Below are 18,397 nucleotides of genomic sequence, written 5' to 3'. Positions count from 1 at the left end.
CTTTTCATTAATTTTCAAGCTGTAAGTCGATTTATCAAGCCCCATCACATAGTTTCGTAGCGGAGCACGGGTATTCAGCTAGTATAAATATAAATATGTTTTAAAAATCTGGTAATAAAATATTCTTGGCAAAACCTTTTTCCATGTTTTATGATTAATGATAGCTAAAGTTTATAATATAATTCAGTTAGGTTATTTTATATTAATTGGTTATAAATATTTTTGAGTTTGCGTTTATGGTATAGAACTAAAGAATAGTTTGTTATAAATGTTGTTTTAAAGAGATAAATGGACTTTGGTCAATTTATATGAGGATGCTTTTTCTATTCAGCACCATTGCCACATGGCAATGTGTTTTAATGAATCATAGAAGGTTCATTTAAACTTTTGAGTTCGTCATCCAAGTGCAATGCAGGAATCCAAATTAAAGCATCCTAGACAAATGGCTATTTAACCTTTGTTCAAACGGACCCAATGAAAGGTAGACTGTTAGATTGCTTTATCGTTAAGTATTTTACAACATTCAATCGAACGTATCTTTGTGTAGCTTCGGGCATCACTTTCTTGAACCACGTTACTGCAAATGGGCTAACTTATAGTAGGCATCCAAAATCTGACACCTATGGTTCCCATGGGATTGTAATTTAGCAAATTTGTGACTACTTCAATGATATTACACTGCCATGCCGCCACCCAGAGATTCAATAGACCAGTCCTTCCCTAGACTACTGGAGGTCAGGGAACTGAACTGTGGAAGTGGTGGGCCCAATCATGTAGCACAGCTCTGTATGTGCTGGCCCACCTGTCACATGTTCTGGTCCCGAATAGGCCATGGCCTGGTAGTAGGCCACGGCCCAGGGGTTAGGGACCCCTGCACTATTGACTGTCAGAGTGTGGTCAGCTGCGGCCAAGTCATCAGAAAGTCAGATGTTGCTACTGCTCCCATTGTTTTTTAGCTCTTGGTCATTCTGTGTTTCCAATTAGGAAAGGAAATATCTCTAATACTACCATATGGGGGTCTCGGATTATCTAGTACAATACAAAAACAGAAACAAAAGGCAATTACTGGGGAGAAAAAACTTCATAGTATAATAGAACTGCTGTGCTCCCACTGAGTATGTTGTTATTTGGTGTAACATATGGTGTGTACCCTGTTAGGGCAAATGTATCTGATGCATGTTTAAAAAGCTCCAAAGGCTCGCTTTTTAAAGTTGTTAGTTAGGTTTGTCGTTAGTTAGGTTTGTCGTTAGTTTAGATTTCTGAAAGAGTGCCCTGACTAAAGATTGGCCACATTTTGAAAATGCAAAAACTGCTTGTATCTTTCAGTGCTTCATTGTATTTACTAATATATACAGTTTGCTTTAGTACAATTTTTTTTCCTCCCCTAGAACTTAACTTATTTAATGTACAGTATATATGCCATTTCAGTTAATGCTTTTTTTTAAAGGAACGTGAAAAAAGAAAACATGAAAGGATACTAAGCGAAGAGCTTGTTGCTGCTGTAACTTACCTCAATCAGTTTTTACCTCCTGAACATGCTATTGTATACATTCCTTGGGATATGGCCAAATACACAAAGAGGTACGTGACGTTGTGAGGATGTTTATAGAGCTTATGAGCAAATATAGCTTACTCACATATGCAGCTCTTGTTTTTAGCATACATTTAGTATGTACTTATACTAACTGTAGTACACTATATTAATAAAAATAACTATTGTTGTCTAATTTCATATAATGATATAAGGAAAAATCTTGGAAGACAAGGGGAAAAGCCACAGCCAAGGGAACAGACAGACAAGAGGCAGTTTAGCCACTAAACAAATGTGAATGTGGTAAATCTCTCAGAAGGGACCTTCCCTAGTTTCTTGGACTGTAAAGGCAACAGGCAGAAATATACTTTTAGACTTGCAAGATTCTGTTATTAACTTTACAGTAAAATAGAATTAGCCCGTTTCCTGTTTGGATCACCTCATTAAGCTGATTCATTAATACTGTCCTACCATAATTTAAGAGATGTTGGTCAGTGCAACTGGAAAAAAAAGTTTTTCCAGCTTTGGAACCTAACAAAAGAACACCAGCAGTGCACAGCTAATCTAACCCCTGGCCTGTTTAGACCAGCAGTTTCTTCTTACCATGGCCAATGGCATATGGAAACCTACTAGTGTCCCAGCAGATATCTTTCAGATACAATCACATTGCCATCAATAGCTGTTGATCCCCAGAACTTGCATCAGTTGAGCCTAGCCTTTTTTGAAATAGTAGCCAAGCTATTAGTCCATATCACATCTTGTGGTAGCAAATTCCAAAGCTGACTTACGCATTGCGTAAAAAAGCTATTTAATTCGTCTGTGCTTTTTCAGGATTCAGTTTCATTGGATGAAGTTCCAGTATTTTGGGAAGGAAAAAATAGCTTGTCTTTATCCATTTTATCCACACCAGGCACAATTTTATACTTCTCAATTGTGTCCCCTCTCATTCGTCTCATTAAAGGCCCAAATGTCAAAATCTTTGCTCATAGAAAAGCTGCTCCAGCCCTTCGATCATCTTAGTTGCCCTCCTGTGTATCTTATCTAGCTCCACTGTATCTGGAATTGCACAGTGTTCCAGATGCAATCACATCATTGATTTATATAAGGACATTGTGATATTGGCACCTCTATTTTTAATACTGTTTCTTATTAATGGTAATATGCTATTGGTCTTTTTTACAGTGGATGCACACTGTGTTGATAACTACATTGAATTGTTTACCTGTTCAGTGCTTTATAAAGGATCTGAAAAAAGAAGCAGTTTAAAGGCCTTTAAAAAACTTATGAGCTTAGGATCCAAACATAGAAATCTATAAAACCACGTCAGTTTTATTTAGAGGGATCCTGGTGGTTTTTAATCTCTTATGACTTTTTCCAGACCAGTATGTGACATTTAATTTTACCATCTTTCGTTTCCTGTATGATAGGACTGTAAGTGGACATCTGTATTTACCTTTAAATCAGAAAAAGGAAAACAAAGTTATTCTTGCATTTTGAAAGTTCTTTACTTTTGATTCACAAAAGATATTTTCAACAAAAGGAAAAAAAATGTACTTTTTATTTTTATTCCCACTTAGCAAACTGTGTAATGTCCTTGATCGATTGAACGTGATTGCTGAAAATGTAGTGAAGAAAACTGGCTTCTTTGTAAATCGACCTGATTCCTTCTGCAATGTTTTGCGACCAGATGAAAAGTATGTATTAGGACAGAGTGCTAGATATCATTTGTAATTGCTCTTTAAATACATTTCTAAAAATCTGTATTGTTTAGTACACTAGTAGTACATTAATATCAAGACGTGCCTCAAGTACAAAATTATGGTTCATGTGTTTTCATACCAATTAGAGATGACTAGTAACTTTATTCATCATATTCCAGTGTTGAATGCAATAGTGAGTAAATCTCAAAATAGTGTATAACCTGACATAAAAAATAAGACATATCAATACATTGATGCATAGTTGAAATTATTATTATTATGGTGCAATTTGTCATTTTTATCCACCTATTGAATCTTTCCCAAAGACCTGGGATAGGCCGGTATTGTCGTTTGATGATGTTAAAGGTATTGTCCCAGGATGTAAGCTGTTTCAAGTAAAACTTCTGTTTGCAATTGACTGATTTTGTCAATGCCAATGATGTTTAAATGATGTTTTGGGATTGCATCTGCCTATTACTATTTGTACTGTTTTTGCTTTCTTTTGCCTTAGCCATTCTACTTCTGTTTGCAGAACTTTGTATTTTTTGCAAGTTGCTTCTCTTCTATTCTGCTGACACCAGATATTGCAACATCCGCTATCCAAACTTGTTTGTCTTTCTTATCAACAATTGTTAAGTCTAGAGTGTTAGGCAGTAGGTGCTTATCTGTTTGAATTCTGAAGAGCACTTTAGCTTCTTCATTTTTATTACTTTTTTTATTAAATTGCTCCCCCCCAGTTCTTGCTTGCAGGCAAACGGTATTTCTTGCAGATATTCCAATGCAGCATTGTTGCTACTTTGTTATGCCGTTGTTTGCAGTCAGTCTTTGTAATCTTGCAGCAGCTAACTAGGTAGTGCACTGTTTCTTTAACTTCCTTACAGAAAGTTTACTTTCTGTCTGTCTGTCTTTCTTTACTGTCTGTTGCTGTCTTCTCAATTCTGGCTTTGTATGCATTTGTTCTTGTGCAGTCAGAATTAGCCCCTCTGTCTTTCTTCAATTTTCTTGCCCTTAGCCATTGCCAATTCTGTTGTTATCTGCTTTGCCTGCTATTTTTTTTAAAAACACAGTGGCATGTAATACTTTGATTTGCCATGTCTTTTTTCTATTCTTTATTTTATCTTTCTTGTAAGCCAGTTTGGTCTCTCAATTTCCAGCTCCAAAAACTAAGAAAGATATATTGAGATTCTTCTGAGCAGTTTCCTTTATTGTTCCTCACCTATAGATAGAAATCTTGCCAGCCTAAAGCAGACCTTCTGCATCTTTAAACATACACTCTGAGAATTAGGAAGGAGCCGTCTTAACTCTTTTCCCCCACATAAACTTATTTTGCTTCTCTAGAATGTACTGCCTCCCTCCTGGCACTTTGGATTACATTTCACCACACTCCAGTATTTAGTAAGTCTTTATGGTGTATTAGCTTCAGTGCATCTTCAGATCTTCTTCTAATGCCCTTTTTACTTCTTCAGCCATCTGGTATACTTGCAACATTCCTCACCCACTGATTTTCCTTAGGAAGTAGAGTCTGCCAACATCACTGGATGGATGATGGGCATGATTCTACTTGAGTCGAGTTCACTATTTCAGCTGTGTATCTAATGACTGGGATTGCCTCGTTAATTACCTTGATGGTATTTCCTCCAGAGAATTTGGACTTTGAGATCTTTTTCACTCTGGTGATGTATGTGTTCCACTCTTGACCTTATTCTTGACTTCAGTTTTATTCTTGTTTTCAGGCTGAAGAATGTCTAAATATATATAGTGATCTTCTTCATCCAGACTCTTGATGTTATGTGTTAGAGGGGATCTTGATTCCTTCAAGTTTACACTGGTTTTCCTCTGTTGATAGTGAAGGTGGCACATTTGTCCAGTCCAAACTTCATGGCAATATCTTGGCTGTTTACATGAACAACGTTGAGTGATTCTATTTCAGATGATGTTTTTCCATACAGCTTCAGATAGTCCATGTAAGGCAGGTGGCATAGTCTGGCAGATGTTTTTGATGTTTGGCCTGATTTGGTCAGTATTGTTGACAGAGGAATCAGTGCAATGACAATGATGGTATTATTATTATTTAAATTTATATGCTGTCTAACTTCAAATGACCCTGGGTAGTTACAAATGAATAGAATAGAATAGAATGGAATGTAGAGTTGGAAGGGACTTTGGAGGTCTTTTGGCCCAAGCGCCTACTCAGGCAGGAAAACCTATAACATTTCAGACAAATGGTTGTCCAGTCTCTTATAAACTTCCAAATTGCAGCATTCACAACTTCTGGAGGCAACTGATTAATTGTTCTAACTGTCAGGAAATTTCTTCTTAGTTTTAAGTTGCTTCTCTCCTTGATTAGTTTCCATCTATTGCTTTTTGTTCTGCCCTTACGTGCTTTGGAGAATAGCTAAAATGTTAAAAACAAGAAAAAATGCAGTGATAGACAAAAAGTTGTCAAATGTGACAGAAAGAAATCAGATGTGAAAGAGACAAATCCATACAGAAACAAATCCATACAGTCCAAAGAGAGTTTCAGTCACTCTCATCAAAGGCCTGGGTGGAGAAGCAGGTTTTCAAGGCCCATTGAAACACCAGCAGGATGGTGGTCAGTCAGATCTCCATAGCAATCTCATTCCAGAATCAATCTTAGAGCCAAACTTTAATGCAAGTTTTTATATGAAATGCTTTCTTGCCCCATTTTTAATTGATAGAAACCTATTCATTTAACCAAACATATGTAACTCTGAACTGGTCGACTTTAGAAAAATAATGGGGACAAGACAGACAAAAGTAGTAAGAGAATATATGCCTTTTTTCTACTTGAATAGCAATTAGAAAAGTTGAAATCCAAACACATCTAGATGACACCACTGGAGAAGGTACTATTATACAGTATGTCTTACCGATAGAATACAGTGTTATGGACCTGAATAATAGTATGCTTTTGGTCATCTCTTTTTTTAATTGGTTTAGAGTAGTATACATTGTTCATTATATATGCAGCAGACATTGTTGGAATCTTTAAAACAAAATAAAATCTTTAATTTATTTTATCAAATTTATCAAAAGGACTATGGATTCTTTATTACAATTCATGAATTAATTTGGAAATGTTACACAGTTATTGATCGATTGCATAGAATTCCTTAATACAGTTAATATATCTTCATGCATTATTCAACAGTCAGTAAGTCATTAATATTAAAGAATAATATTTAATATTAACAGTTACTTCATTTATTAAGGGATGTATTACAAGATGCTCTTGGGAACAATTTATCTTAAGGTCTGAGCTTTCTATTCCTTGCAAAACTAACAGCATCATCTATATGTTAATGCCATTTCCCAGTAACTATGCAGAAAGTGTTTTCCCTAGATGGAAGCGTGATAAGACGTCTCAGCTCTTGGAGTGGCAGAAAAATATTTTTTTAATAATAGAATCAGTCTTTCAAAATTCCCATCCTTTATGTTCTACATGAAAGGATATGCCTGTAATTCCTTTTCCAAGAGTTCAAGGGTAGGACAAGGTCATGGAAAGGATTTTTCTGTGTGAGGTTGCCCCAATCCTACGGGATACCATTCAAATTAGTACCCCTGCCCATATCATTTCAGAATGAGTTGAAGACTATCCTCTTGTACTGGGATTATGGATGATGTGTGGTTATAAAGAATGCTTCCACACTCTGTGCCCAATCATTGTTTATATTGAATCAGTCTTTATTTTTAATGGTTTTTATATTTTCTTTGTTGTGCAACGTATTAGCTAATAATTGTTGGTTTTCCAGCAGCCCAGTATTTTAAATAGAATTGTAGAATATTCATGAACCTTCATATATTTTGAAAGTTAGAATCTAGCATAGTCTACTAGGCCAGAAAAGAATGTCTGCAGTTTAAGGAAAGGAATGCTAAATAAATCATAACATTGTTGCTGGATTGAATAAGGAAGTAAACTTTAAGATATTCAGCAATAATAAAATTAAAGCAAAAACATCCAAAAATGAAAAATGAATTTTAACAAAAGAAAGTAAATAAAAAAGAAAGAAAGGAATTCTACTTTATACATCAAACTAACTTACTGGTTCACAAAAATATAATATACCGTATATACTCGAGTATAAGCCGAGTTTTTCAGCACGTTTTTTGTGCTGAAAAACGTCCCCTCGGCTTATACTCGGGTCTATACGGCTTATACTCTAGGTTTTTTTTTTTTTAAGCCCCTCGGCTTATACTCGAGTATATACGGCTTATACTCGAGTTTTTTTTTCTTCTTTTTTTCACATTTTACCGGACGGAAGCCCTGCCGGTGCAGTGAGAGGGCGGGGCGGGGGAGCCGCCAGCCTTCTCAGCTGAGGGAGGGAGGCTTTCCCCAACCGGTAGGTGCCTCATTTCCCACCCTCGGCTTATACTCGAGTCCCCAGTTTACCCCAGTTTTTGGGGTAAAATTGGGGACCTCGGCTTATACTCGGATCGGCTTATATTCGAGTATATACGGTAATACAATAATTAAGTACAAAATAATATTGTAAAATATAAAATCTATGCCAACAAAGAATGTATTATGTTAGCCTTTGATTAATAGAAAATAATGCCTTTTTCAAGACTGATAAATTCCTTATTTCCAAAAGCCACTCCTTAATATCAAAACGACGCTATAGAGCACTGCACACCAGAACAACTAGACACAAGAACAGTTTTTTCCCGAAGGCCATCACTCTGCTAAACAAATAATTCCCTCAACACTGTCAGACTATTTACTGAATCTGCACTACTATTAATCGTTTCATAGTTCCCCTCACCAATCTCTTTCCACTTATGACTGTATGACTATAACTTGTTGCTGGCAATCCTTATGATTTATATTGATATATTGATCATCAATTGTGTTGTAAATGTTGTACCTCGATGAACGTATCTTTTCTTTTATGTACACTGAGAGCATATGCACCAAGACAAATTCCTTGTGTGTCCAATCACACTTGGCCAATAAAATTCTATTCACTATTCAATATTGGAAATAATGTCACATTTCCAATTTCTCAAAATTGTTCTTTTTACCAACTCCTTTCACCTCCCCATCCTATCCCACACAGTACTACCATAATTCTTCAAAGTTAGATATCAGAGTTTTGACATATAATTAACTCACATTAATTTCTTTAGCCTTTAAACATTTCCCTGGATATCTATTTGCATGCAGTAAAATACCAGTCCCCCAAAATGTCAACAATTCACAAGACCATATCATGAGTAGGAGTACAGTGGTTCATGTGGTTAAAGATGCTAGGTTAGCAAGCCACGTTCCAGACCCGAGTGCTATTGCATGATGGAGTGAGTTCCCATTACTCACTCCAGCTCCTCGACAGGGACATGAAAGGATGTCCTTTGGTCAATGGTGATGTGATCAGCTAATCCTTTCAACTCGGAAGCACCGTACATTGGGCCTCCAATACAAACGGGACAGGGTCATTTGAGTGAATGAACCATCAATTTTTTTACAGAGAAAATCTGATGCCCGTTATATGATAGACATGGGAGCCTGGAAAGCCCTGTGAAGGAGGTGGGGCAAATCTTTTGGCCTATTTTGTGGGTGATTAAAGAATAAGAAGCAAAATATGTGTCTAAAGTCTTCCAAAGATGCATATTATCCCTTAACACACAGTCCAATTTTTCAGATTTTGAATATGTTCAGGGATAACTTGGCCCCTTAAATATCCTGGCTCCCAAAAAATTTCCCCAAATTTTGTCTCTCTCTGCTCTGTTGGCATAGAATTATTCTGCTGCACCAGGAAAATACTTCCTTCAGAAGAATTTGTTCTTAAGATTTTTCTAAAATTTGAACAAGATTTTTATATATAGAAAACTGTATCTTATAAAGCACTTGTATTTCTATACTACAGATGGAATGAACTAGGAGGATATGTAGTTCCCAGTGGCCGTTTGCAGGTAAATGAAATGAACTTGTTAAAAATTGTTATTATAATACTATAGATCAGTATTCTGAGATAGCAAGCTATATTTATCACTAGGGAAAGCAGTCTTTTAGAGAATTATTGTGAATTTACATAAAAGTGATGCTTCTAGTTTATAGTCATAAAAGCATTTTAAAAATGCTACACTGTAAGAAGAAATACAGCATATCTCATAACAAGGAAGCTCATAATACAAATATTTGATTATTTGCTCAATGTTAAGAAATTTGGAAATTTGGAAAAATATTATGAACAACCTTACTTGGTTACAGCCAATATAGTTAATCTTGGATCAGAAAAAGAAAGCCCAGCATATCCATAAGCACAACTTTCCTCCCTTACCTTGAACAGATGCTCGTTCTTCTCATAAAGAATTACATTGGCTGCAATACATTTCAGTAAACAAAATAATGAAAACTCTATATAAGTTTTCTGTGTGTCCCAATTGTTTGCAGTTGTTTATTTTATTCATTACCGTACTTTATAACCTGATTTTATTAATTTTATTATTTCTATCATTATTACTGCACTTGGGAAAATCTGCACCTATAGACAAATGCATAGCCTTGAAGATTATGTTCTGTAGATTGAGGGTAAAAAAACCCACCACCTATCCTGAAGGAGACTTGGGTATTTACTGATGTATTTTGAGCTAATTACAGACTCTGCATTTATGAAAATGATTTTTCAGACAGGAGTTCTTCGAACCAATTGTGTGGACTGTTTAGATCGCACAAATACAGCCCAATTTATGGTTGGAAAGTGTGCTTTAGCTTACCAACTCTATTCCTTGGGATTGATTGACAAACCCAATCTTCTGTTTGACACAGATGCTGTTAGGTAAGACTTTCCTTCTGCAAGATTTAGTAAATACAGCCATTTGTTTTACACTACTAATTCTTTTCTAAACCTTTTTTTTCTGCGCCTCATTTTACATTAATTTGAATATTTTGGCATATTTAAATGCAGATTTGTTTATCTGAAACTGAAACTCTTCCCAAAGCATGGATGGATTTATTTATTTTTTGCAGAAACATCTTTGCTGTTCCAATTTAATTACTCTAAAGCAGCTTTTGTGTGGTTCTAGTTGACTTTAAATTGGCATTTAATATTTCTCAATTTTTTTTGGAAAAAATTATAGTAAGCTTTGTGAACTTGGAGAAGTTCTTCAGTTCCTACGAGGTTGAATGACAAATGCTAATGGGTATTGGTTATGAGAAAGATTAAATTAAAATGCCAGTTGATTATTACTCTTTTTAGTAGAAAAAATAATAAATAATAAATAATAATAAAAAGTAATCTGTTTGCAACAAGGTTCTCTAATTTAATTCCAAAGAAGAATATTTTTATGTTTGGCTTTTAAAATACTCTCCTCTATGCTCTTTTTTTGGGAAACGCTTACAGATTCAAAGATCAGATGCCCATATGGGTCAGGAAAACTGAGACAGTAACTTGTGCTTTTACAAAGCTTGTGTTATAGCGATGTCCATGAACGTGTCCATTTTAGTAAGGATTTCAATCGAGCTAGATGCATCTTGTCAACGTTTTGTTTTAGTTGATAATTGCAGAGCAGAAAAAACAGACAAAGCAAATGTCTGTGTGGGAGCTTTGCTCTTGGCCATATGAGGTCAATATCAATTTTCCTTGCTTTGCTTTGAGTCATAGTTTCAAATCTGTATTGTCTGGATATAATGGAAGTTTTTAACTTGCACTCTATCTATGTTAGTGATAAAGCCCTAAATTTACCACATGGCAACCTATTTCTGCCTGCTCAAGAAATAGCTAATGGTTTCTCATTTGCATCTGTTCCACTAAGATGCAATTCTAAACTATGTTGCTCTTCCTGCTTTAGATTATTTGAAGAATTATATGAAGATCATGGGGATACATTGTCACTCCAGTATGGTGGCTCTCAACTGGTTCATAGAGTAAAAACCTACAGAAAAATAGCACCCTGGACCCAGCATTCTAAAGATATTATGCAAACTCTTTCAAGATACTATAGCAATGCTTTTTCAGGTATTGAATTGAATCCTGTGTGTGAATATTTTTTTCCATATCATTTAAGGTACTTTAGAGGTATTTTTTCTAATTAATAATAATTAATAGCAAACAAATTTTACAGAGAATATTATTCTGATTAAAAAGAGGTTTATCAAATAAAAGCATGGATATGTATAGGTAGCCACAAGAAATTTTGTTCTATGAAATTAAAGTATTCTCAAGTTGAGATAGGTTATTGTACATATGTACAATTGTATAATAAGTTTATTTAATTTTCCATGTATTACTGTACTGGAAATTGATTTACACACAATAGCCGAGGTTATAGAATAGAATAGAATTCTTTATTGGCCAGGTGTGATTGGACACACAAGAAATTTGTCTTTGGTGCATAAGCTCTCAGTGTACATAAAAGATATAAGTGATAAATCATAGATCATAGATTTGTTACACATAAATTGTGAGCTGTTGAATAAACTCTTCACATGATTCCTGTTTTGCTAAAGAAAAATATATTAGTTAATGAAAGGATCATTTTTAGAGCAGAGATTTAAAAAACTCCCAAAAAGTATAAAACGGAAGCATTCAAGGGAAGAACCCAACTTCCAAGTTTAATGTGAAAGAAATAATTGGAGAATAAGTTCTCTAGAAGATAATTCTTTAATTAAATTGAGATTGAAATAAAATAAAATTGATTTTAAGTAGAAAAGAAAATGGAACTTGTTGTGTTAGGCATTATGGAACAGCATATTAGAAAATATATGGAAAGGCTATAGAAAACATACATTTCATACATTACAATGCATGAGTGCATGCAAATTGCCACTGTATTGTGTTCTCTTTGTAAGGAGGGTACTGGGCTATGTGTGAACTTATCCATAATGATTGGCTGCTGCAGTCAGGAAGAAATGCCCAGAATATAATGATGACTTTTTAGTGTACTTTTGCAAATACGTTAAGAAATAATTTGAAATAAAAATTCTCTTTGCAGCTATAGACCTGCGTTTCCTATAATGTTAATATTCTATACCCATTCCTTTACTGCTTTCTGGCAGTGAAACTAATGATAAATTTTGAGTGAGTGTGTATTTTTTTTTTAAAAAAAAAATCCCTTTCCTTGTATCTTTTAGATGCTGACCGGCAAGATTCTATTAACTTGTTTCTAGGAGTATTTCAGCCTGAAGAAGGAAAGTCTCATCTCTGGGAACTTCCTACTGATTTTTATTTGCATCAAAAGAACACAATGAATCTTCTCCAGACAAGGCGAAGGTATTTCATTTCAATATTCCCGAAGTACAGAAAATCAAATAGTTCCATTCCATTTCCTTCTACCTCCATCCAATATTTTAGTGGGTTGCAGGGAGCTTCAAGAGAAAGACCGTATGGTTTTTCTGCCACTTTTACTAATGGAAACCTGTGCAAGAATTTTATTGCAAGCAGAAACTTCCATTAATAAATTTTACTTTTTTAAAACTTTCCATTCATAAGAGTTATTTATTTAGTTATCAAATTTGTGTAGTCACCTATCTCACCAAAAATTGACTCTAGGTGGCATACAACAATTGAATAACACAACAAATATAAAAACATCAAATATGGAGATACTGTATAAAAATCCACCTTAAAAGATGATATAAAAACAAAGCAGGGCTCTTTCCATCCCATAGCAGGTAAAAGGATCTCTGCATGCAGTTCTGCCCTGTTCTGTCTCAAACAAATGTACTAGGCATTATTTTCCCGACTGCTGTCAGCAAAATCTTTCTGCTCTATCTATATAATTGAAATAAGTAATGTTTAAATTATCAAGCAGTAGACAGATGTCACAATGAAAGGAATTGGCAAGGGATCCCTCATTGATCTTTTTTCAGAACTAAAGTATTTCAACTTCTTTATAAATTAAGTTGTCTTTGTATATAATATACAAATGGATGAAGACTATTGCTTAAAACATTGTAAGCCGCCCTGAGTCTTCGGAGAAGGGCGGGATATAAATTCAAATTAAAATAAATAAATAAAATAAACTGGACTTAGCGGCATGGAGGCACATTGGCCTGTGACAGTTAATTCAGGGTGCTAAAAACAAAAGAAATACCAAGAGTTCCAAAATCGTTCTCCAAACTAAATAAAAATTGAAATGAAAGCTATATTGAAGTAGAAGTTTAATGTAAGGTACACTGGGACAAAAATGTATTTTAGAATTGGAAAACATCTAATATTTAGATCAAAATGATTAGGGGTATTGAGAAGCTGTATTATGAGGAAGAATTTCAACATTTGTAGAGAGAGAGAGAATAATGTGAGCTTCAGAATACAGAATAGAAAATTATGATAAATTATAGAATCATCATCAGGTAGTATAAGATATAATTTTAAGAGAACTAGGTAAATTTGTGGGTGATATGACAGTAAATGGCTATTATTCATAAATGCTCAGTACTCCTTCCAGGATCAACTACAGCGTGCACTTGAATATTACTTATTAAGAGCAACATGAGTAAGGGTTAATTGCATTTATGTTCTGCATGTAAAAGTATCCCATTGGACACTACCTAAAGCAATATTACTAGATGTTGTATTATCACGATACATTTACAATATGAAGATGGTTTACACTGTAAACTCTTGATCCTAGTGTCAATTTAGTGGACGCCTTTGAGATATGATTCATAATTACAGGCTTTATCTCAATTTGTTCAGTCAGAATGACCATGATGGAGAAAGCAGTTAGACCTTATTCTTTGATTATATTGGTTTCTAAAATGTACAGTCTTTGTAGAGAATGGCTTTTTTATGACTAAGGATAAGATTATTATCCATAGCAAAATGAGGAGAGAAATGTTTAGTCACCTTCAGAGATCTCACCATGCCACTCACAGAACAAAAACAAAGCAAAAACATGGCTGATGGCCAAAATGACACACACATACAGAAATTGAACAATGTAAGGATTTGCCACGAGTAGAAGACAATGAAGCTTTTACACTGGTGGGAAATAGCTACTAGTTTTAATGTTAGCAGAATACATATATTTGCTTCTAATATATTGATTTACAAGAGCACAAAAGGTTCTTCACAAAAGTTACATATGCCAGATATGGTACTCTTCAGTATGATCCATTTTCCAGCAGAGAAAATAAAACACTTTGCAGGATTTAGGGGAGTAAAATTAATCCTAGGTGACTGGACTGAACAATCCAAACAATTCAATTAACCTAAAACAGCAAGAGAAAATGTCTGATTAGTTTTATTACATTTTCAGAATACACAGTTGATTGTCTAGGAGTATTTCCCAGCAAAATTATTTGTAGGCCCTCTTTTAAAGACACCTCTCCATCTTAATATATCTGCAAATAGTCCCAAACGTGCTTTTTTCAAAAGATAACTGGACTTTGGTTAGGTTTTTTTTCTTTTGAAAACATTTCACTTTCCATCCAAGAAGCTTCTTCAGTTTTTATAATCTCTTTAAATAACTTTTCAGTCTAAGATTTTTGATCACTAAGTATATTTTCTATTACGAGACCTATGGAGTGAGAAAGCATACTTGCTATCACAGTTGGCTAAATTATGAGTTTTTAAATCATGAGATTCAATGTGCATGGGTAACAGTATAAGGTTGGCAATTGGAAAGGACAATGGTACCATATCCAGACGTATTATTTTGCTTTGTTGACACATTAGTAGGTAAAAGATACTGATGCAAAAGAAGACATTTGAAAGAGAATGAAATAATCTCAAATTCTGAACCTCAAGTTCTGTGAATGATTAGTAGGATTTTAATATCAGGTATAGCAAACTAGTCTAGCATAGGAGTGTCTTCAACAATTGGTTCCATTTCACAAATCCCAGAAGCTGAAAGAGAGGTTGGGACAAGTTCATTAATGCTAAGTTAAATGTTTGGGAGGAAATATGCAGCAGTACAGTTCTGCAGCAGCCAGAAGCTAAACATATGAGCTTCGATTTCTGTTATTCAGAATTAAGATAGTTTAAACTTTTACAAATGCTTTTTGAAAAATCATTTAATAATCAATGTTAATATATAGTTTTAATATAAACAAGGAATGTTGTAATTGTTCTATGTCACATTTTATAATGGAAGGGGAAGATGTATATTTCTGTTACCTTAGGACTAATTACCTATAATTAAAAGTGAGCTGGATATGAATGATTTCTTAAGAATGTTATGCTGTTTTACTTTAGTGGGCTGTTCTGTTAAGAATGATATACATTACTGACTGAAGTAAGGAATGTATATGTAAAAGAGGCTATTAAGCTAGATAATTATTTAACCTCAACCTCACAGCTAATTTCTCATTTATCTTTATAATGGTTCTAATTTGCTGCATGATATCATTAAAATTTGACATCAAAATTATTGGAAAAGGAAGCTTGGGTAATACGGAATGTATTATTTTGTATACATATATGTGGGCTTAGGTAAAGGCTTAGGGTAGAGGTCTCTGAGGGCAGCAAGAGGAGAAGCATCATGTGGCAAGAGGCAATTGCAAATATAAGATATGTGAAGGATGAAGAATGCTTTTCTCATGTTATGTTTTTGGTTCTTTGTTTAAAGCTACACATTTTGGTGGACTCCTGGTGTTTTAAAATATTTGCCACTACCTTTTGATGAAGGTAAATTATACTTGTATCGTAATGAAAACTGTATAACCTGTATAATATGCAACATAAAATGGGCATAATAAAAGTCATTCCCTAACCTAGTGGTGAATTAAGCTTGCATGTTGTTAATAAGGCATTATCCCTTTATGTAGATGTATGAAATAGGGATTTAGCATATATAATACTCTGATTATCTCATTTATCCATCTTAATATATTATGTTTCCGTCATTTTTCAACTTCATTAATATAACTAAGGGAACTTTGGATTTGAGGGATATTTTGCTTGGCTTCCTCCTGTTTTAATGGATTAAGTTGCATGAAGAGTTATTTGATAAACTGAGGGACAAAAAGGAGAATTACAAAAAAATTGAAAGAGGGGCAGGTAACTGAAACAGAATACTAGCAAATAGCCTGAGTCTGCCAGGACAGTCAGGATGGCCGGGGCTCAGAATGAATTAAGAACACCAAAAATAACAAAAAGGTTTCTGTCAAAATGTAAGGAGAAAAAAAAATCAAGGAAATAATCAGTAACTAATGGAAGATGATGATAAGAAGATGATGGGCAGCAGGAAGAAAGTGCAAGTGCTTAATTCCTTCTTTGCATCTGCCTTCAAGCAAAAAAGAAATATAGTCCAATTTATCAAAAGCATCACTGTGGGATATAGGACAGGAAAACAAGTCAAAATAGGGAAGGATTTGGTAAGAGAATGCTTATCTGCTTTGGACAAGTTCAAATCTCCTGGGCCAGATGGCTTATATTCTGCGATACTGAAGGAGCTGGTAGGTGTGATTTTGGAACAACTGAGTGAAATCTTTCAGAGCTCCTGGAAAAGAATGGATGTGTTTTCTTCAAAATGGGAAAAAAGATCGTCCAGGAAAATACAGACCAATCAGGTTGGCATCAATACCTGAGAAAATCGAACAGTGGATTAGTAGATCAAAGAAATGATGTGAACATAGTATAACTTAGACATCAGTAAGGCATTTGATAAAGTAGACCATAGCCTACTTCTTGGTAATGTGGAAGATAAAATACAGTAGTACTATCTGATGAATTTGCAATGGAACTACCTCTATGTGGAGGGAAGGTTCTGTCTGGGGTTCAGTGGTCTTCAACATCCTTATAAATGACCTAAATGAGGGGACTGAAGGGGCGTTCATCAAATTGGTCGATAATAAGGGTTCTGGAGGCCAAATCACATGATGAATAGGTAAGGGAATTATGTATGTTTAGTCTAACAAAGAAAAAAACCTGGGAGAGATCTTCCAATATTTGAAGCTGCCACAGAGAAAATGGTGTCATACATAGCACCTAAGGGTAGGACAAGAAGCAATGGGTGGAAACTCATCAAAGAGAAATCAGGAGGAATTTCCTGACAGTAAGAATGATTAATCAATGGAACAATTTGTCTCCAGGAGTTTTGGGTGCTCTATCACTAAAGGTTTTCAAGAAGTTTGGGCAACCATTTGTCCAGAATGGTATAAAGAATACCCAGAGCAGGGGGCTGAATTAAAAGACCTCAAAGGTCCCTTCCAGCCTTATGATTCTAGGTGAACTGAGCTAGCTATAGAGCATTGTTCTTTGTTGTGATGGCCCTTCAAGCCAAAAACCTGAATTGTTTTTTTTTATAAATATACTTATGTATTGTCACCTATCTAAAGTCATTAACAGAAGTTAATTGGCTGGGAAAACATGGAGAGGGACTTATATGTTTTTTGTTTTTTTAGAAAGGAGAGAAGTCATATGTTCTAACATGGAAAGTGCAAAATCCTCAATATGCTAATAATAAAAATATTAATAAAATGACCAAAAAAAAAGAGAGCAAAATTTAAGGGTTTGGATATAATACATCCACAAATCTACAAGTTAATGCAAGCTGTATTTTTCCCTTTCACTTAGTAGTATGATTTACTTGTTTTAGTGACATGTGCTGAAAACCAGAGGAAGTTAATAGTGAAGAGATTTCATAAATTTGATGATGAGATTGATATTCATAATGATTTTTTTCGACCATATGAACTCAGCAGTTTTGATGACATCTTTTGCTTGGCAATGACAAATTCAATGCGGTATGTTTATTACATTTTTATTTGATGTTGCATTTTGAACTTGCTTTTTTACTTCAAACTCTTATTCAATTTTCTTTAAAAAGTATATAATAGAAAATATAATGTAAGACAGAAGCAGCAATGGACTGTTAGAAATTACATACTGTTTCTGTTTTCATTCAATAAATGATGTGCTAAATTCCACAGAATTCTGTACTGTGCTTCCAGTTTCAAAAGAAACTTAGTTCTGTCCAATATCCATCATAGTGCATTTATAAACCAACCTACTTTTGCAGGAATTCACCAATATAAGATATTCTGAAATATTTGCATTTTGCTGATAAGTGTGTAGGATAGATTGGCTGTGTGAATCAGTTATTAAGAAGTGAATCTGACATGGTTTGGATTATTTAACAAGAGGAATGTCATTTTATACATGCAGAAAACAGTGATGTTAAAAATGGATAATCCGACCAGTAGTACAAATAAATCACTTCCTAACTTAAATGGTGTGTGTGTGTGTGCGCGTGCGTACAT

At 34.5% G+C, this 18,397-nt stretch overlaps 1 protein-coding gene across 1 annotated transcript in view; it reads left to right on the top strand.

The window, feature by feature from the left end:
- Nucleotides 1-18,397, top strand: part of FIG4 (FIG4 phosphoinositide 5-phosphatase) — a 79,630-nt gene that overhangs the window by 47,749 nt on the left and 13,484 nt on the right. Inside the window, exons 11-18 of the mRNA XM_058174100.1 lie at nt 1,448-1,581; nt 3,109-3,225; nt 9,117-9,162; nt 9,880-10,028; nt 11,041-11,207; nt 12,323-12,461; nt 15,763-15,821; nt 17,734-17,881. Of these exons, the coding sequence (XP_058030083.1) occupies nt 1,448-1,581; nt 3,109-3,225; nt 9,117-9,162; nt 9,880-10,028; nt 11,041-11,207; nt 12,323-12,461; nt 15,763-15,821; nt 17,734-17,881 (959 nt within the window). The remainder of the gene's footprint in view (nt 1-1,447; nt 1,582-3,108; nt 3,226-9,116; nt 9,163-9,879; nt 10,029-11,040; nt 11,208-12,322; nt 12,462-15,762; nt 15,822-17,733; nt 17,882-18,397) is intronic.

This window comes from Ahaetulla prasina, chromosome 1, assembly GCF_028640845.1.
Source record: "Ahaetulla prasina isolate Xishuangbanna chromosome 1, ASM2864084v1, whole genome shotgun sequence".
NCBI lineage: Eukaryota > Metazoa > Chordata > Lepidosauria > Squamata > Colubridae > Ahaetulla > Ahaetulla prasina.
The sequence above is the reverse complement of the archived record's forward strand: the minus strand, read 5'-3'. Positions and strand labels throughout refer to the sequence as shown.